Source organism: Augochlora pura, chromosome 7 (assembly GCF_028453695.1).
Source record: "Augochlora pura isolate Apur16 chromosome 7, APUR_v2.2.1, whole genome shotgun sequence".
In the NCBI taxonomy this organism is placed as follows: domain Eukaryota; kingdom Metazoa; phylum Arthropoda; class Insecta; order Hymenoptera; family Halictidae; genus Augochlora; species Augochlora pura.
The window spans coordinates 35,897,073-35,917,225 of NC_135778.1; the positions used below are offsets into that span (position 1 = coordinate 35,897,073).

The 20,153-nt window shown below is 40.5% G+C and overlaps 4 protein-coding genes across 10 annotated transcripts; 2 read left to right on the forward strand and 2 right to left on the reverse strand.

Moving 5' to 3' along the window:
• Positions 1-300: 300 nt before the first annotated feature.
• Coro (protein coronin) lies at positions 301-6,972 on the reverse strand. 5 transcript variants are annotated; one of them, XM_078184708.1, is made up of 6 exons: positions 6,877-6,972; positions 4,082-4,287; positions 3,486-3,967; positions 1,813-2,191; positions 1,229-1,465; positions 301-1,125 (listed from the first exon to the last, which is right to left on the reverse strand). In XM_078184708.1, exons 2-6 carry the CDS (start codon positions 4,277-4,279, stop codon positions 946-948), a joined length of 1,476 nt encoding a protein of 491 aa, XP_078040834.1. In that variant the 5' UTR covers positions 4,280-4,287; positions 6,877-6,972; the 3' UTR covers positions 301-945. The 5 variants fall into 5 exon arrangements, with proteins under 5 accessions (XP_078040834.1, XP_078040835.1, XP_078040833.1 ...); XM_078184709.1 differs by lacking the exon at positions 6,877-6,972 and adding an exon at positions 6,649-6,849; XM_078184707.1 differs by lacking the exon at positions 6,877-6,972 and adding an exon at positions 5,664-5,927.
• Positions 6,973-9,213: 2,241 nt separating this feature from the next.
• On the forward strand, positions 9,214-11,004 carry LOC144472047 (cell cycle checkpoint protein RAD1). Of its 2 annotated transcripts, XM_078184712.1 has the most exons (5): positions 9,214-9,500; positions 9,572-9,796; positions 10,012-10,206; positions 10,474-10,749; positions 10,837-11,004. In XM_078184712.1, exons 1-5 carry the CDS (start codon positions 9,411-9,413, stop codon positions 10,864-10,866), a joined length of 816 nt encoding a protein of 271 aa, XP_078040838.1. In that variant the 5' UTR covers positions 9,214-9,410; the 3' UTR covers positions 10,867-11,004. The 2 variants fall into 2 exon arrangements, with proteins under 2 accessions (XP_078040838.1, XP_078040837.1); XM_078184711.1 differs by having other exon boundaries at positions 9,216-9,500; positions 10,474-11,004.
• A 10-nt stretch (positions 11,005-11,014) lies between these two features.
• Positions 11,015-15,652, reverse strand: Fabp (fatty acid binding protein). 2 transcript variants are annotated; one of them, XM_078184714.1, is made up of 3 exons: positions 15,351-15,652; positions 11,947-12,218; positions 11,015-11,402 (listed from the first exon to the last, which is right to left on the reverse strand). In XM_078184714.1, the coding sequence occupies exons 1-3, from the start codon at positions 15,427-15,429 to the stop codon at positions 11,349-11,351; spliced, it is 405 nt and encodes a 134-aa protein (XP_078040840.1). In that variant the 5' UTR covers positions 15,430-15,652; the 3' UTR covers positions 11,015-11,348. The 2 variants fall into 2 exon arrangements, with proteins under 2 accessions (XP_078040840.1, XP_078040841.1); XM_078184715.1 differs by lacking the exon at positions 15,351-15,652 and adding an exon at positions 12,438-12,592.
• Positions 15,653-17,572: 1,920 nt separating this feature from the next.
• LOC144472429 (uncharacterized) lies at positions 17,573-19,898 on the forward strand. The gene is made up of 3 exons (XM_078185509.1): positions 17,573-18,438; positions 18,692-18,851; positions 18,950-19,898. The coding sequence occupies exons 1-3, from the start codon at positions 18,267-18,269 to the stop codon at positions 19,344-19,346; spliced, it is 729 nt and encodes a 242-aa protein (XP_078041635.1). The 5' UTR covers positions 17,573-18,266; the 3' UTR covers positions 19,347-19,898.
• Positions 19,899-20,153: the final 255 nt, after the last annotated feature.

Genomic DNA, 20,153 nt, shown 5'->3' on the forward strand with positions numbered 1-20,153 from the left:
TCGTTCGTCGGATTGTGACTTGTTCCACATGTAGTTGTGCTGATTTCACGTTCTCTTGCCGACTCGCTAGTTTCCCTCTTTTTCTTTGACTGTACCAATAGCACTGTTTCACTAGTAAATCTCCAACCAATCAGGGCAACGAAAATTTCTGTTTCGACCCTTGCTAAGGGATCGGGTTGCGGCCTGGAGGTGTGTGCAGGATTGTGATCCATTACTGTACTTATGTTCTCAAGTGGAAGTGTTTTTGTATTTGTGCGTATGTGTAGCGGTTTCGTATAAAAGAATAAATATTTATTCCAATCTGTTATATATATTATGTATTCACATTCTTTTTTTTTGTACAAAATGTATTCTTTTCACAATGTTGGAAAAAAACATGTTAGTCAAATATATCATTAATACCATACATATTATTGTTCCAGTTATAGTTGTAAAATAGCAATCTCTGTTATTTTGTGAATCGCATAATTTATGTACAAACCAAAATTACGCGCCCTTCCAGAAGACATTACGTGCGTACACGCTCACTCTATACTAGGATAAAAGTAACTTTTCGTTATTTTACAGCGGTATGTCTGTACAAATTAGGCACTCGTTTATCCTCATAAAAGAAATATACATAGAAATATTTCATATACTGGATGTAACAAGAGCCGATATATCTTAATGCTAATAAACAAAGCACTGTCACGTGTTAGCTACAGACTAATAGAAATAAAAGATGTAAAACATGGTACAAATGCAAGTGATGTATGATGAATGGATGTACAATAAATAGCAAAGGTCGTTCCAAAATATCAAGACACACGATGTAGCTAAAAAACCTACTATTTACACAAATTGTTATATCAAAATATATAATAGCTTTTTTTTCGTTTTTATTACATAATTAGTTATCTTTCCGCAATATTTATGGTTTGTGAGCTAAAAAATAGATTTCGAATGTTAGACCTCGTCGGATGCAAGCACCTCGGCCGTTGCAGGCGAAGAACCCTTGTCCTTTCTTTCCTCTTCTTTCATTTGAAGAGCAACAGCAGATTCGAGTACCCGTATCCTTCCCTCGTGTTTCACGATCACTGCTTTCAATTTTCTGATTTCCTCGGTAAACTCTTTCAGCAACTCCTCCTGTCGGCACACGGTCGCAGTGTCGTTTAAAAACAACGATTTCAAATGACGAATAAGCAGGAAATTTAGAAATTACAAATACATTCATGTTCCCAATACATACGGTAATGCCTACAGACTGCGTAGCATTTTGAGGATTTGATGCTACCTTCGTTCCTTTGCTAAGTATGTTGGACTTTTTATGCACTTTAAGATCGTTCTTGGCTACTGATGGTTGATAACCGTCTCGCATTGAAATTAATATAGGTTCTGCGTCAGTTCCGCTCTCCCATTCTTCTGCCGAAATGGCGGCTGTGTCGCCAGAAGTATCCGGATACAAATCTTCTTGAAATAGGTCAGACTAAAAAATATTTACTCGAGTTAATAATCAAAGGAATAAAATTAAAATTTTCACGCGTTGACTACCGTACTAGCAATCGCGAGGATAAATAAGGAAATTAAAGTGAGTTATTTAATTTTTCATGAAACAGCAGCTAAAGAAGATCAAGATCCAATGTACCCGTTGCTATTTCTATCTACTTATGATTCTTTCCAAGCTAGTAAAATGTTATGAAATGTATCAGCAGAGAAAATAATGTTTGAAAAGAATTTTAGCAATTATAAAAAAGAAAAAAGAGAAGAAAGAAAATAGTGATGCGATTGATATTCGAGTCAACGCGTTAATATCACTATTTCATTGAACTCTACCCTTCTTGGTACTGTCATGGAGATGACCTGGCAGAAGCCCGAATTATTCAGCCGGTAGAATCTACTTATTTCACAGCTCTTAACATCACAGCCTCGTTTTGGCATCATTCCTATGCCCCTTTGTGGATCGGGAGTTTGAAATGTGTTGATATAATGAACAAACGGAGGTTCGGGAGTAATTTCGAAATAGCGTATTACAGAATCGCCTTTGCCGCACAAATACACCAAATTCGTATCAGGATCGTACAAAGGGAACATTACTCCGTTACTCGTGTCCAATTCTACCATGACTATTGGTTCACCTAACATATCGGGGGCACGCAACGAATACTGCCTCTCGGACATTTTGCTGAAACCTGTAGTAAAAATCAAGCCTCCCCTGAAAATATAATAAACCTTGCATGGATGCGGAGCTTGGTTCGAATCAAATATATACCATCGATATTCTTACAACATACACGCGTACATACCAAACAGACTAGGTACATCCTACAACTTATCTCTAAGTATTATCTGCTAACACTATTGTATTTCTTCATATAGTATCGTATTCATATTATATTGTATAGAAAATTTTCCGAGTTCTCTCAAGTTAATCATCAAAACCGAATAACATCCACCTTGTTACAACATTTGAGAATAGTACCTTTCGCACAATCTTCTAGGCTGGTATTAAGCACACTCATAATATCAATTAATGCGAAGAATGTATAGTGATTAAGAAAAAAACTTGTTCGTTTGTTCGTCTCGAGATCATCGTAAATTGCATTTAAATCAAAGAAGTCAGTGTACCAACCGGACACTGTGCTTGCAAATTGTATTACTTCGAATACAGAAAATCACACTTTGTTGTTACGATACATTTCGTATTAGTGCAGTTACATCATTGTCTATTATATTTATTACATATGTTCGTTGATCGACATGTACAAGATGTTATGCTTTAAAGTATTAACTTGAGATACGATACTTACTGTAACTGTTTACGAAGATATTACACAGTGGACATCTTGATATTTGTATTTATTAAGCTGACATCCTCCTGATGTTGTATTTTCAATCTTGCAGTATTCCATTAAAAAATACCAAACCTCGCGCTACACAAATTGGAAAGACCATGTGATAATAAAAAAATAAAGACATTCTTATCGCGCGAGTAATTATATCGTTTATAATATATCTTTATGAATGCTTCTTCTACAGAATATAGATTTCTCGTACGTTTCTAAGAAATATATAATGATAAAAATATAATTGTCCTTCTTTTATCTTTGATACGCTTATCGTGTAAAAAGGCGGATGTATACTGTTTGATGATTATTCGATGTGAAAGTATGTTGATAGTGTATTGCATAGTAGAGATAGTTCGTTATTATTAGAAAGATACCAATCAAAATATTTCTCAGTCATCAATTGAAATTGCAGAGAAATATTAAGCATGTATGTATGTACAATTTTGTAAAGTTACTAAACGCGCACCTGTGAAATAGACGTATAAAGTAGTTTTGTTTAAAATATAGAATTTTTACAATTGCTCACACCAATTAGTTAGTAGCATTTATTTACGCTCGCATTTTATTTTTAACGTAAAGAAAGAAAAAGACATTCGCCAATTGGCATCAGAAAGCAAAAATTAATTAGTCGTGCTCAAAAAAAATAATGTTTCCACGTACCTGAGAAAGATAGCACGCGTAGCTTTACTGCCTTCGTGTGCAATAGCCTCTTCTAATATTTCTCCTGATCGTGGATCCAAAATCCGAATTTTTTTATCTTTGCAAGTTGTAACTAATCTTGATCCATCCCAATTCCAACATGCCGAATAGATCATATCAGGATGACAATCTATTTGTACCATTGCTTCTCCGGTACCAACATTCCAAATTATTACAAGATTGTCGGATCCAGCTGTGAGCAATACGTTGGATGCGGTCGGGTGCCACAGTACAAGACCTACTCTACGTTGATGCAATTGAAGATCTACCACTGATTCCGTTAGTGTCCTGGAGATACCACTGTCGGGTATTTGCCATACTTTAACAACACAATCTTCAGAGCCAGATGCTATGACATTATCGTTATGAGGGCACCATGCTATGTCTAGTACCGGACCTTTGTGTCCGCCCACTAGTGGATAATCCGCCGGTATTCGCCCGACCTACAATAAAATTTGTAATGTTTATTATTTTTGTTTACCATCCAGATAACGTTTCTCAATTGATTAATAAGTTATTCGACTGGGTGATGTAGGAATTTAGGGATTGCCGTTTACCTTGTTGTGAGGCAAAACTATGAAAGCACCACCGCCAGCACTTTCCACGATGATTGCCAGAAATTTTGGATTCACGGCACAAAAGGTCGAGTCCCAAGAGGATTTGGATACTCTGATGTTGTCGTAGCATTGTTCACGCTTCAAAGGTGTTCCGTACACGTGGCGGAACTTGCTGCTGCGCACAACACGGAAAGACATGTCTGCACCTATTTTTGTTCGACGAAACGAATTCGAACAAATAAACAGAAGAGAGAAGTCAGAACGACAGAGGTTAACTTAACGAGAACAGAAAGGTGTTGTACCTTGGTTAGCCAGTGATTCAAACGATAGATTTTGTTGTTTAATAATTTGTTATTATTATTACGTGGCCACCGTTAGCGTGGGTGTCGCGTGGACCATCCCCGTTTTATAAATAGATTCCCCACCCTCGATGTTAAAACGACCGCGACTCGGAATAAGAATATTTTTGAATTCCGAGACTTTTACGGTTTTACAGAGTTTAATGCATGTTCCATTTCAACGCGCACTAATATTACACCGCAGTGTTGCCAATTATCTCGAGTATCATCGGAAAATCTCGTATAGACCATACTTGGCGAATCGAGAAATAGATCGGATCCACCCGAAAATAAACCAGCCGCGGCTTTTATATGACGATGATTCACGCCACCCCGATCGTTATAGCGTTCTCGAGTTTGCATTACTGGCTTTCAAAATAGCGTAAATGTCGCTGCTCGGGTCTCATTTCAAACAGGATTCATAAGCGAATTCGATTCTACTCCGACATTACTGCATTATTAAATGTTGCAACGTTCCGTGTCGCGAGGCAAAAGAATCGGAAGGCGACATTGGTTAGGGGGCGTATCAAAGTTTTAATCGCTTTGTTGGGAAAGGACACGTTTATGGATCAATTGCATTAAATTTCGTATCCTACATAGAAGAAATTCTGGTATGCGAATGAACAGATAAAAGCGCACCCATATTAGCCGATAAAATTATAGACCGTCTGTCAACAACCATCCCTCGCGATACAATTTCGTAATTTCGGATTGACTCAGCAAGAAGAATGAATCAAGCCTTACCGATGGAAGATATTTAAACACAGAACGCAATCGCGGTTACTAGGTGTATGAATCACACGCTTCTTTAGAAAGCTGAGTAACGGAATAAATTCTGCGTCCCGTTCTGCTATCGTCGACAGTTTGACGCTGACTGTTATCCTTTTTTTCTAACTGTATCTAATCTACCAAACCGCACTTATGTTAATACCGTCCGCGATTCTATCCACGAAATCCGAGTTGCTCGATTCCGTGACTCATATTACGGAAACCTAGTTTTCTTTTCTTACTCGTTTTATCCCTTTTTCATAGGAACGTAATTTTCGATAACAGTATTTGGCAGAATGCAAACGCGTTCGACGCATCGGCAACGGATATTAAAAACGCCCAAATAATTCAATCAAATGGAAAATCTATTCGATTTACAAAGAAATTATAATCGTTTAGAACGGAGTTTTTATTGAAAAATAGTCGTTTGGCCATGGAAAGAAACCAAAATTGACAAATTTCAATAAGGAAATCACCTTTTCGTTTTAGTTGCGCCACAGAATATACCACACTTTGAATGCAGGATACATACGCGCACGGAAAAATATTTAAACGTATGCACAGATGTATGGCTCACGATCGGACATTACACCAGCGTACTGTTGATAAGAATGCAAGGCTGCATCTGTGGCTACGTGAATACTTTTGAAAGCCAGCACTTTGGAATTTCAACGTTCCCGCCGCGCCGGTGAGTTGTACAGAATTGCTTCCAAAACGTCGCAGCTTCACGACCTCTCCGCTATCGCATTTTCCATCCCCACTCTCATCGCTCATCGCCGATTCTACTGCGCAGCCAACCGTACGCATAGATAGATAGATATATAGATAGATAAAGAGAGAGAGAGAGAGAGAGAGAGAAAATGCATGAATGATAAATAGATAAATGAAATGCAATGTATACTTTAATCGGTGTACTACGTTGATTCAAATCGTAAACAGGTTCAAGGTTCGAGCAAACGAAACAAATTTAAATGACTTCGATTTTCCTTCACAGTACTCGGTAGGCGTTTAAAACTATCCGGCTAGTTCAAAGATATATATATATATATATTTGATTTTTATGTATATATATGCACATGTATAAATTTCCAATATACTTTATACCATTTTTATCGAGAATGTTTCTATAATTTTCATTCGCTGGACAGTTATCCCTGTTTGTCCGTGGCCATGAGGGCAACACTGTCGCAGAGAGTTGTCGGCCAATCAAAAGAAAGATATTTTCCTTGGACCTTCCCATTGTCGTGATTTGCTTCGCGCGGTCGCAAGACATTACAGAGACAAAACTCGTACGTTTCGCATCGTAGTTCAACCAACGACCGTGTAGCGGCGCTATAAACGCGAACTGGTTGGTTCATTCGAGAGCACCTTATTTGGAAACACCTGCTCTCACGAATACCTACCCCCTGAAGCTACCAATTTTCTTACAATTATTATCACTCGTAACAACATATTCTCTACCTGTAGAATGATCCCAACTATCGATCGCACTTCACTTCTTTCGTTTGATTTTTCTATATTCCCCGAGCACTGCACGCCCGATACGAAACGGAACAAAGTAAAACTGTTGTATATGCCACGAGTAGAATTAAACGGAATCGTTTGGCGAATATTACGAAGAACATGAGTGCGTTCGTCGGAATATTTTACTTTTTCCGTGTAGGGCACACACAAATGAATGTAGCTTACCGATCAAATTTTTTCCCGATGACAGACGATGTACGCTTTTGGAAAAGAGTCTCCCCACCCCCCGAAATCTCACGCATTTCAAGAATAAGAATGATAGCTGCGCGCGCTTCCTACACGCAACATAGCGTCTTACTTCAGAAACATTCGAATACACCAAAGCTTCGATTTCGATACATTCCAATAGGGATTTACTTCGTTGATTCTCTCTACATTAAAGGAATATTCTCGCCGAGAAATCGCGTACCCGTCGAAAATATAGATGTATCTAGTAAATTAAGTTAATGATAACACATGACCAGACAATAAATCATAAATAATGCTACATGATGTGTATGTACAGTAATGGATCCTACTTCTGTATACCTCCAGGTGGCAACTTGATCCGTTAGCGAGGGTCATTATAGAAAGTTTCTTTGCTTCGATTGGTTGGCGATCTACTGGTGAGGCACCACTGCTATCACAGTCAACGAAAAAGAGGGAAAATTGCTAGCGAGCAAGAGAGCAATTTGAAATCAGCACAATTACAAGTTGAACAAGTCACACACGACGAGCGATGTAGCTTGTCTCAATCTACTGTGCATGCGGTATTCTTCTTTTCGTGAATTCATTCAGTTGGCACGTTACCTGATGCATGCGGCGCGAAATTCGACTTTTTTTTTAAAGGAGCTTCAAATAATAAAATTTGTTGCTTCACAAAAATTCTGAAAAACGTATATGCACAGCCCATTTTTGCATCTATTTACTATCTAAAGAAACCATTTAACCCAACATTGCTTCATAGATATTAGCCACACCATGTAATTATCGATTTCGAATTGGTTGTAGAACGATCCAAGTTTCCATCGATCTACTGTGGCTTATTAAATATATTGACACAAGAAATAATATCCTACTGGCAAACCAATAAACAGGAATAAAGAAAAAATGCAACACTTGATGTATATCTTACAAAATTTTTAACATTAATAAATCAATATTATTTCCAACAGAAGAAAGTACAATAAAATCCAATAGCAACGAACAGGAACTACAAAAGATCTTAATTATTCCAGTTATATGTTAAATGTTAAGTCTATAACTTAACATTCAAGAAATAACGTTATGTTCAGTAGTGGTAATGTGGGTCTCTATAGTCTGCTTGTAAGTAACGCAGGTAACTATAGTACGCTACGCAAAAACTTATTGTAGCGACTCCAGTGGTGACAATATGAAACTCCACACAATGTCCGTACAGATGTAAAAGGATTTAAGTGAAATACAAGATAATATCCGAGGAGGTAAGAGAGACATATGTGATATACAAAAGGATATCCGAAGATATAACAGGATATTAAACGATATAAGAGTGATTCAAGAGAGACATAAGAGGATATTAAATGATATCCGAGTGTAAAAGAGAAATATAAGTGAGATACAAGTGGATATATGAGAATCTAGGAGTGTATAGCGCCTCTGATGGAGGAAATATGAAGCACCGAACGGTGTTGGTACATCATCGATTGAAGCTTTGGCGAAAATTAGATCAAACTTTTGATCAAATTTACCGACAGTCGATCTTAGCTTGCAATTCGAGCGTTTTACCACTTGAGTAATTGGCGCTGTGTGGGTATAGTGCGGAGTTTTATATTTTCACCGACAGGAACGCTACAATCAGTTGTAAATCGGGAGAAACTTACTTGTGTTGTGTTAGAACTAATTCAAACCGATAAACAGTGTAACATATTTTGTTCTTATTGCATTTACATTTTCAACCAGTCTTATACTTATTATTGTTATTTACGGCTCTTATGATAGCGATTGCGTAAGTTAATTATCATTTAATGCAATATTTTTCACACGACTGTATGGAATAATTAAATGGGATAGAAGAGTATACACTAGACTTCATGAATTCTTATCAAGATTCAGCGAATACTGTTCCTGCAATTAACAAATACGATGAAGCATACGTAAAACTTGTACATAATATCCTAAATGAAACAGCAAGAAGTTTTGAAAAGGAACAAAAACGTATGTGCTATTTGATATTTCATATTGTAATAATCTTTTATAATAAAATTAATGATTTCAGTATCCGATAAAGTTCTATTAAATTTATATAATATTTTTGGTACTGTATTTGAAAGAGCATTAGAGTTATACGAACAAGGACGTATAACCCACATTTTTTCATCTGAGACTATTCCAGCACAACCTCATAATGACAATAATTATAAAAGATATTTAGTGCAAGTTAAAGGTTTTTCAGGATCAATATATATATTGTTCCCCGATATAAATTACTGCACTTGTTTATCATTTAGGTATTATAATGTTTTACTTCTGTAGAAATGTTTTGAAACATTAATGACATTTTCTATAGTAAAACATTTTATCTCGCAGGTGTCAAGTGTTGAATGATAAATCTTTATTCACTTGCAAACACGTTCTAGCAGATTGCCTAGCAACAATTACAAAGAGTAATTTATCTTATCAATACATAACGGAAACTCAATTCCAGAGCTTTTTACTACATCAGGTTTCATATAAGCAACATGTCTGACACAGAACATTATAAATTTGTTGCAAAGTTAGGAAATCTTAAGACTGTAGTTCAGTTATTAAAAGCAATTAATTTCAACGAGGTATGATAACACAAAATATTTTTAGTTAATCGTTGTGTGTGATAATCTAATCATTTATACGTTTCGTTTAGAGTGCAACATGTTTTGGTACTGAAAATGGTCTGAAAGTAACGGTGGAGGATTCAAAATGTATGCAGGCTAGCGCATATATTCCATCTCATGTGTTTCAAGAATTCACCTTAACGGAGGATGTTATTTTTCGAATAAGTTTAAATATATTAGTTGAATGTCTTGGCATGTTTTGGAGCAATATCAATGCTCCAGGAAAATCAGTGGCTCTTCAACTATTTTATAAAGTACATATGATGCGATTACAAAGAGCAGCTCAAGTCATACTTTTTAACTGAAAATATTTTTCGAATTTTCCATGGCTGAACATTATTGTAACATAAGCAGACAGAACACAGAATAACTGACAAACAATATATTTTTAGACCTTGATTCGCTTTCACAAGTTATCTAAATATTACATAAACTTCAAATATTAATGAATTAATTATTACAATGATAGGGAACTGGACACCCAGTAACGATTCTTATAGAAGAAGATGATATTATAATAGATTGTTCTTTAAAAACACAAGATCCCGATGAATTGTTAAATTTTCATCTTGAACCAGAAAATGTGCTGAATACAGTGATCTTACAAACTGAATTGTTGAAAGATATATTATCGGAGCTTGATAACACCAGTGATTTAATAGAGGTGGGCACACAATTTTAAATTTCTACGTTTCTAACTTAACACTTTGAGTCCTGTCCCACCCATATGTGGATGACGAAATTATTTATTCAGATATGAGAATTAATTTTTATGCTAATCTATTATACTTTCTAATTTTAAGATTTGCAAAACGTAATAATGCTGAAATAGTAATTTACATCGTACAACTATACTTTGGAATTTTAACATCATTAAATTTTTACGGTTGTTTATGTAACAGTGAAAGCATTAATGATTCTAATTTTATAGCTTCTTCTATCACCCTCTGCGCCATATTTTCGGATCAGTACAGCTGGTTTAGCTGGAATTTGTCACATCGAGTTACCACATGATGGCGATTTAGTACATAATTTTCAATGCACCTCAACGGCAACAACTAGTTACAAATTATCGCATATCAAACCGGCTATAAAGGCATTCGTATATGCTAACAAAATTTCGTTGAGAACAGACACGCGGGGACTATTATATTTCCAGCATATGGTTCAAACAGACGAGGGTCAAACATGTTACATAGAGTATTATGTAAGAGTTCATATCTGTTTGCATTTTACTTGGACAGTCAGCAATTAAAATAGTGTGTACAAGTATCAAAAATATTTTTTTTTTCAGATTTCACCAGTGATAGACTCAAATGATTAATTGTACTCTAGGTTACAACGGAATATTACGGGATTGTTCATAGTAACGGGATAAGAATGATTCGATATTTTGTACAAATTATTTCGTTAATCTTTTTGTAATACTAATTGTAAGTATATAAAAATATATTAGTTTTGTAGAAAACTGGTAGTTACTTAAATCTCTTTATTTATAAAGATTCTCTGTTTGTGCGAAAAGCAAATAGTTGAATTACATTCAAATAAGCGTAAAAAATATATAAACTGTTGGATCTCTTGAGATGTTACGTAATTATGATCAACGTATATAAATACGAATATACACGCTATCGAAACAGTGGAGTCGCAACACTGTACGTTTTTTCGTCGACCCTCTCTGTCTTTTTCTTTTACATTTACAAACAAAAACAATGTATCATTCTTTGACTTTTAACGATAACTGCTGAACGTTGATAATTCATCGTTGGTCTGAGAAAGGGTATCATTTCTCCGTTGAAAATACGTTTACTCTTGGAGTTTGTACATTCTTGTGCACACGATATCGTCGACTTTCATAACCTGTAACAGCAAACAAATAAACAATTTAATAGATAGCCGCATAGAAAACGTCGATTATATAAAGCGTTTCTGACAATACCCGCGCCCATAATTTTTCCCCCTTCGCTAACATGCCCAAGACTTTCGAACAATTGATTATCATTAACTTCATTATTGAACTTGTTATTAAATTGTTCGAGACACGAACGCGAGAGAGACGCGGTAATTGTCGGACCTTTTGACCAATGGCACAGCCATTGTTATTATCATTAACCGTTCGGCCCAGTTATCTGTCGTTGTGTGTCGTTCAACCCTACGGAGCTGACTTCCATCGCACGAAACCTAACTCAATTGAACCGTCAGCCTTATAATTCTTTAATGATCTCCCACGGGGCAAGATTACGTAATTGATTATACGACAGATTTTATTAGATTTGCCGTCGGCCATCGAGCCAAACGATAACGAATTATCCGGAATCGTTGCCCGAGACGAGCATCATTTCACACGGCCGATCGTACGAATTTTTTTTCATCGTGTTTACTTTGTCACCGAATCCATACGTACCGCTTTCATCTCCGTCGGCATGAACTCCCTTTCAATCGTGGTCTGCTTCTCGCCCTTCTGCACCTGAAGGAGCTTGTTTCCGTCCATGGTGCAAACGCTTTTCACCTTCCTGCCGTCTGGGGTCTCTTCCTCGAACTCCTCGCCGAGCTTGAATTTGATCTCGGAATTTTTGAACGTGCTGGTCGTTTTCAGGGTGTAGAGGCCATTGTCCTCTGTCAATTCAACGACGGGACTAACACAGCTACCCATTTTACGGGTCATCATGCTCACGCCTGAAAGTAGAGGAAGCACACGATGTAGAGATCTAAGGAGAATCGAAGAGAATAGGCCACGCGAACCGGTCGGTTCTTAAGCCGTTTTTACGGTTCGCGAGTTCTTCACGTATGCAAAAAAAAAAAAAAAACTGCACGTTCGTCACTATTAAGACATATACATAGCGAACAGAAACACATGGTATTTGTTTAAACGCAACAATAAGTGGGTTACATCACCTAAAGCTTTCATGAGCTCGTCGAAGTTCTCGCTGGTCTGCAGCTTATAGCGTTTACCATAAAAAGCCGACAACATGTTGCACGATTGTGTTTTTTCCACGCGACCAACGATCGAGGAATACGCTAATCAAACTGAACAGCGGCCGACGTATCACTGTATTATATAGTTGAAACAACGATACCGGTCGGTCTCTTATCAATGGTATGCGAATCACAGTTCCCGTTTGATTAGCACGCGACTCCAAGAATCGCAAACTTTGAAGTTTGAACTTTCACGATACTGTCTACCGTTTTCTGTTTATGATTGATACTTAATCTTTCGAAAACGATAACTCTCAACACCGCATGGAACCTGTCTTCTTCTTTTTGCTCGACACGGCGAGAATATAATAGAATTTTATGTAACATTCCGTACGATATAAAATGTGAAACGGTTATGTAACACGATCTTCTTTTATTATTTTTTTTTTTTTTTCATGAACTGTTCCGTACACGCTTGCGGGCAGAGCTATTTTCCGCGGGAATCGTTCGCGTTATTTTATTACAGGTTCATTATATAAGGACAACCAATATCCTCCAGTCGCAATTCCTAAACGCGATCGCGGACACGGGATCTCAAATAACATTGTAACGCCGCAACGCGTGTGGGCACTTACTGGTTCCGTGTAAGCATGCAATTGTCGATCGGTCGCCGTTCGAGGAAGCAATAATTTATGTTCCTTTCGTGACATCAGTCAACACTTTGTCGCGTGGGCTATGTGGATCAGTGTGAACTTGCAGTTTTATTTAATTTCCGGTACTCCGTACAGAAACGGCTACAACACTATGAGAATGCAAAAAGCTCGCCGACGCACGAACTAGTCTTGCCGTCGATTACAATTCAAAAGAATCGTTCGACATAAAAAATTATACCATGACGAATTGAATTTCTGGCGAAACACAATGTTTTCGGTTTTATCGAGGTCCGTAGCGAAACAATTGGATTCTATTCGAAGAGATACAAGTATTTTCATAATTCGAAGATTCTTTATTGAGAGAAGTTAGATCTCTAATCAAGTTATTTTTATAATTCGAGACGAAAACGACATTTAACGTAGTTAGCCATCCAAAGGATTTACGGTAAAGACCTTTAAGCTGTCCGCGGTCTTGTAAAAAGGTGAATGAGATTAATTAGAGCTGTCGTCAGGCGATGACTGGTGACTTCTGGGTCGTACAACTGCCAGTTGTTCCGAAGATATTTGCTTTATAATAACGACATTGTTCTTGATTGAATCTAGCCGTTACGTCGTCGAAGGTGAATTTATTCAAGAATAAAAGCTAATTGCTTCCCTTTCAAATACTATTATATAATTTGCATCGCATTCGTCGCGTATTGAACATCAAAAGAACATTGAGTCATAGAAGATCTATTTACACAAAATGAACGACACCGACACGTAATGTGTCTCAGTTATTGGTTGAAATATTCATACATCGCCATCGTATTTAAAATTAATACGAAGTCTGTACCAATTTATGCGCTTCGTTCGAAATAATAACATTTTTGGTATTCGACTTAACGGGACACTACATTTTTTGCTTCGAAGTCGAGACCGAAATATCTGTCTAGCCATGACCTCGTGCTCGCCACGCGAAGCAAAATACTGAGAAAATGCTACCTCTCTTAGTAAATATAGGAATGATGACTACTTTTTTTTTGTCACTTAATTATAGAAGCGAAAATATGGCATTATTCATAATTCCGCTGTACCATTACGTTTCTCGATAATGTGCGAAACCAGTTTTATTTTCCCTCGGAGCTCAATGAATAGCTTCGTTCTGTTGATAGATCATTTAGAGAGAGTACACAGAGCAATTAGTTTACTAAGCGCGTCAATGAAACGCAGATACATATTCAGTTCTCCTGCAACCTTTCAGAGGTGTATCGCTACCTCTTATTCTTCCTTACGTTGCGTTAACATGACTCCTTACGCTTACTCATTAGCGATAACGAAAGATACGAGTGACAACTACGAGAGGTAAACTACAATATGAGAGCTTGTTCTGAATGGAAGGTTGGTTCGCGGATTAAATATCCGCCTGAAAAGGTTTCGTTTCGTCGATTCGTTGTTATCGGGCGACGCGGTCAATGTATTTTTATTAAATCAATTCCCCAAGTACCATACATTAGCGCGATTCGACTGACAATTGCGATTTATTAATCCTGCCGGCGAATTAATTCAAGTGCTAAATTGGAGTTCAATCGGACTCCGACTGGTAACACACATGGCGGGAATTAAGAAGTGAGGTCAGGTCGTTGCTCGGCCACGCGGGGCATAGTTCAACGTATTAAAATTGATTATCTTATTACGATAGTCGAGCCAACAGTGATATTCCAAAATATGATTGCCGTGCGAAACGCTGTTCCGTTCTATCATTACTGCGACAATAAGATTGAAACCTATTGTATATTCTATCTCGATCTGATTTCTTGGTATTAGTCATCGAGATAACACTTGTCTGAACGATAAATCGTCCTCATGTTGGAGTGGCAATGTAGCTTTCGAACAGATACGCTTATTCGTGGTATATTTATAAACGGGTCTGCGATCTAGAATCTCATCTGTTATCGTCCGATCGTTGATACGTACTCGAGTTCGATCGGATGTTTGTCAACAACAAGTACCGGCGAAGACGTAACCCTCGAAGTAATTTTCACGAGGAATCCTGCTACTCTCGTGGGATCTACTCGCGGCAACAGCGAGAAACGCGCCTCTGGCCATGATACTCGCGAAACATTCGCGCGATGGCGATAACACCGTCCCGCTAATGTAATTTCTCGTTCCGAAGCTGCGGCGGTTTCGTATTGTCATCTCGCGCAATGAATTCAAGGAGTGGCATTCGCCACGAGATGTATTATCGATTCATACGTACCCAGCGCCTTCATGAATTCGTCGAAATTCTCGCTGCTGAACAGTTTGTACTGTTTTCCAAGGAACTCTTCGGCCGGCATGTCGATCGATCGAAACTAGTCCGGAATACGGAGGATGAGAGACTGAAGATACAGGTCCAAAGGACAATTGCAAAAAAACGGGTGGACAGAGAGAGAGAGAGAGGAATCGTGTGCGATTACGGACTCGATGCTCACTGTCTTCAAGCCGGCTCTAGACTGGCTAGGATCTGGTAGGACGAGCAACGTTAAAGGTGTTCACGAACTCGACAGTGTGAACCACAACTACACACAGAGTAGTACATAGCTCGGTCTCCCTCCTTCTCCTGCGCTCCCACTTATCCATCTCCGCGTTCCTTCGTCTTTCTCCTTTCATCGCGTCCCGGTTTGCACCCTTCGCACTCGCGTTCCGTCCTTCTCCTATCAACGCGTACCCGGCTCCTTTCGTCCTTCACTCGAAAATATTCTTCTCCCTTTCAGCAGTTTCGCTTGCGCGGTCGGACGCCCCCTCCCATCCCCACCCTCTCCGCCCTATCGAAATATTCGCAGCTGCAGCTCGTAGTCGATGCATCGTCTCTTTTCGACATTCTGATTTCTATCGTTTTTTGTTTTGTTTTATTACAGGTTGCCTCTAAATAATTGCTTCCACCCCCTTTTGTTCTTGCTCGCGCGAGCACGCCGCTATTTGACTCCATCGTTCCTCGACAACCCTATTTTCTACTCATTGGTTTGTGACTCGATCGTGATCGCTCTTATGTGCAATGAGCGCGAGTAAACCGATTCTACTGTAACACAGTGATTTCTGATTCTGCGACGACAACGCGTTATGCATCGCGTATAGTAAAAATCTTGATACGTTTTTATCGTGCGTAATCGTCCTTTGTTGCAATGTCGCGGACTTTAGACAAACGCATATATCTTTTACAATCGGATGCATCTGATCGATATCAATCTGTAATCGATTTACAATCGTATTAATTAATAGGATTATTATGCTGCTAATCGTGATCAATTAATCGACGGGTGGAACGCCGATATTGCTGAGTAAGCAGCGTCTAATTGTGGTGGTGCGGTTGTTCACTATTGGGCGTCGAGGAACCGCGCGCGACGCAACGGCCAATCACAGCTCTGTGTGATCAAAGTATGAACATCGTTGTTCGGATCGTTCGAATACGCGACAGATATCATTTTTATCATACGTATACCTAGGATATCGGTATGTATACTAGAACGCCTTGTTTCGAACAAAGAGGCAATAATTAAAAGAAAGTATAGTTGAATCCTTATCACCATCGTCATTGGAATCACGCAAACAATCGACACACGGCTCTCAATCGAATCATAGTGTAAATAAATTGAACGACGGTTCACGGGAATTTTTTCTCTTTCGCGTCCATCTCTCAAGATCCACCGAATCATCTAGAAGAGACACGCGGTATAGCGTTTCATCCAGCGGCGAGCCGGCAGCGTCGTCGATTTCGCTGCGTTTGCCAAACCCCCCTTTGGCATGGTCGATAACGACGCGGTGGAAACGCGACGACGTGATCGCGGCGTACCCGCGTCGTCCATTCTCGCCTCGGCAGAGCCGGCCCACGATCGCGTAGCAACGCGCCACGTTCGGCGCACGGCCGACTGTACGTACGGAGACGCATTTGGCAACGCCGAAACAACCCGAGAATTCCGCAATCCGTCGTGGCAGGGAACGCGGCGCCCGCGTGCATGTGCGCCGCAACGCGACAACACGACGCGTAGCCCGTTCGTTTTCGTGGGCCGTTCCCGAAAATCGCGAGACGGTTTTCGCGTCCCGATTACACGGGTTTCCCACCGTGTCCGATTCGATCGGGCGTTTTATTCGACGATGGAAACGGTCTATTTATAAAGTTAGCGAATGCCTTTTACAACCGGTTCCAGCCGATCACCGGTTTCTCGCAAGCGTTATTATAAATCCGGTGCGGTCGATGAGCGCCCAGTATCACCGCATTGGAAATGCGGCGGCGACCCGACCGGCCAACGGGGACGCGCGTCGCGTCGCGTCCCGCCGCGCCGCGCCGCGTCGTTCCGTGCTGCACACACATATCCATCCGCGGGAGGAAAGGAGGCAATCGAGCGAGAGCGAGCGGAGCAGGCGGCGTGGAGCGGAGCGGAGCGGCGCGACAAGCTCGCCCCGCGGGTTCCGCTGGCTTTCAGCCTCTCTCGCCGGTAGATTTGGCAACGCTGCGGCATAGCAGCGGCATAGATTCCGCTCCGCAACCGCAACCGCACGCCAGGGCTAGCGCCATGATGCCAAACCAAGCTAGCCGTGCAACGGTTTCTCCGCAGTGACGCGCAAGCTGCCGGCGACGGCGTAGCCTACACTAGTCGAGAATCGCCTGCGGGAGACACGTTTCCGTCCAATATTTTGTTAGATACATTTTTTTTTTGTCTTAGTTCCAACCTGTCCTTCGTTCTCGCGAGACCTCGGGAGACGACCAAATCGATTTCGTAACGCATCGACCACGTGTATTGACCGGCTGGGTCGGGTACGACTTGGTCATCTCCGCGCGTAGATTAATCCGAATCGATAATCCCGTATCCTGGCTCCGCGTCGTTGTATTAACAATCGGTGTTTCGATCGGGTATCGTCATCCCTTATTCTTCCCGTTAACTATCGTCCCGGTTCTCTAGTTTTGGTCGTTCTCTCTCTCTCTCTCTCTCTCTCTCTCTTTTTATCTCTCTCTATTCCTCTCTTTGTCTCGCGTTTTCTGTCCCCTCGTCTCCTTCTCGTCGTCTCTGCTCCGGCACCTGTTTCACCGCAAACGGTCAAGCAAAGTTAAAAAGTTCGGCCGGGACGAAAGGGATACAATCGAACGACAAGAAGCCGCGAGGGTGGTTTCGGCCTACCGTATCGTTCGGCGTCCGGCATGTTCGATACAGAAAAATTTATCGTGGAGATTGAGAAGCGGCCTGCGATTTACGACGCGAATCGCAGCGAGTACAACGACCGTAACGCCAAGATGACCGCGTGGGACGAGGTCTGCCAGGTGATGGTACCGAATTGGGCGCGCTTGACGGACGAAGAGAGAAACGTAGAAGGTATACCACACAGTCTCTTGCGATCGATTGATCCGGATTCCTCTACTTGCTTCGACCCTGGCACTGGTCGCCGCGACCGTATTTGCGGCCGTTTAAAATTAGTTCGAACATCGTTTTTTCTTTTATCTTCATTTTCGCCCGTACTATTATGAAGATGAAGATTGTTTGTTTACACGATCCAAGGTCGAAAGTGGCGTCGGAATGATTGCACTTGCGAGCCCCATGCAACCGATTTCGTTTTGAAAATTTTCAGAGAAGAACCTGCGTGGAAAGTGGCGGAACATACGTGACTATTTCATGAAGGAACTGAAGTTGCAGAAATCGCAGAAACTGGGACCGTCCGGCCGGAAACGGAAGAAGTACATGTACTTCGATCAACTGCAGTTCCTTATGCCAACGGTGGAGAATAAACGGTGAGTATCGTCTCCGATGTGTTCCCGGGAATGTGAACGACGAGAGACAACAAGCTTATAGTGCGAGCCAGTAACGGCGCTTCTTCTTTGCCTTCCAGCAACCTCGGGATGGTGCTGAATAATTGCAAGTCCGAGGAAAGCGAGGGCGAGGTTGATAATCCGGTGATCGAGGAATACGACATGCCGTTGGCGCACGCCGCTCCGCCTATAACACCGGCCAGGGAATACCTACAGCCGAGCGCATCCTACAAAATGTGTCCCCGTTATCCGAAACAACTTTGCGAGACGTCGTTCGCCTCCTTCGATAATGAAATTCACGATATGCTGTCGTCGCACAGCAGCCAGCGGATCGTCTACGACGAGGACGACTACGACAAAATGTTCCTGCTCTCCTTATTGCCTATTATACGACAAGTTCCGGAAGAGAAGAAGCTCGACGTTAGGATACAGATACAACAAGTCTTAGCGATGGCTATACGGCCCCCGGACAACTAGCAACGATAGTTCCGACGTGTTGTGCGAACGACCGTGGTAATTCGTAAAGACTAAAAAACGTTTCGGACGAAGCACCGTTGTCGGCGCGCTATTCGTACCGTGCCAGGTATTTTCGCGGTTCCTCGCGAGAGCTGACTATCCGTGTGATACAGTATTTTTTATTAATCGAATACCATGGGTGCCAACATCGTTCGTCTTTTGATCCTGTGTAACACGGTTGCGAAGGTGGTACGAATTTTGTAGCGGTACCAGCCGGCTTCGAGCGTCGGCCGCGCTTCGGTTACGTTGATTCCGATAATTGCTTGATAATAACTACCGTAGGTCGCGAACTGTTCGAGTTACCGATACAGCGATAACGTCCGCGGAACGTTGCGAACGGGAACGTAGTTTGCGCAGGAGCTGAGCACAATTTACGGATTACACTTCGAGTACCTATACCTGTGATATTATATGCGACGGAGATCCTTTCGATGAATGCAGAAATAGAAATAGAAAATTTATACGATGTGGCGATGTACTGTAACGAGAACGCGACTGGGGGTCGGTCCTCCTGCGCGCTAGATCGATACATGTATTTTCGTAAATTTGAAATAAATATTAGTCATATTTTATCGATAACTGTTTCAATGTAAAAAAAATTATGAAAATTGTTGATAAAGAAATATACATATATATATATATATATATAGTAGATAAAGTGACGCGTGACTTTGCCCACAGTCGGTGCAGCTGCGTCCGTATTGAGAGAGGCGCGAACAGGTGGCAGCATCTGTGCGTCGCGCTTGAAATGTATTTTTTTCTGCTACG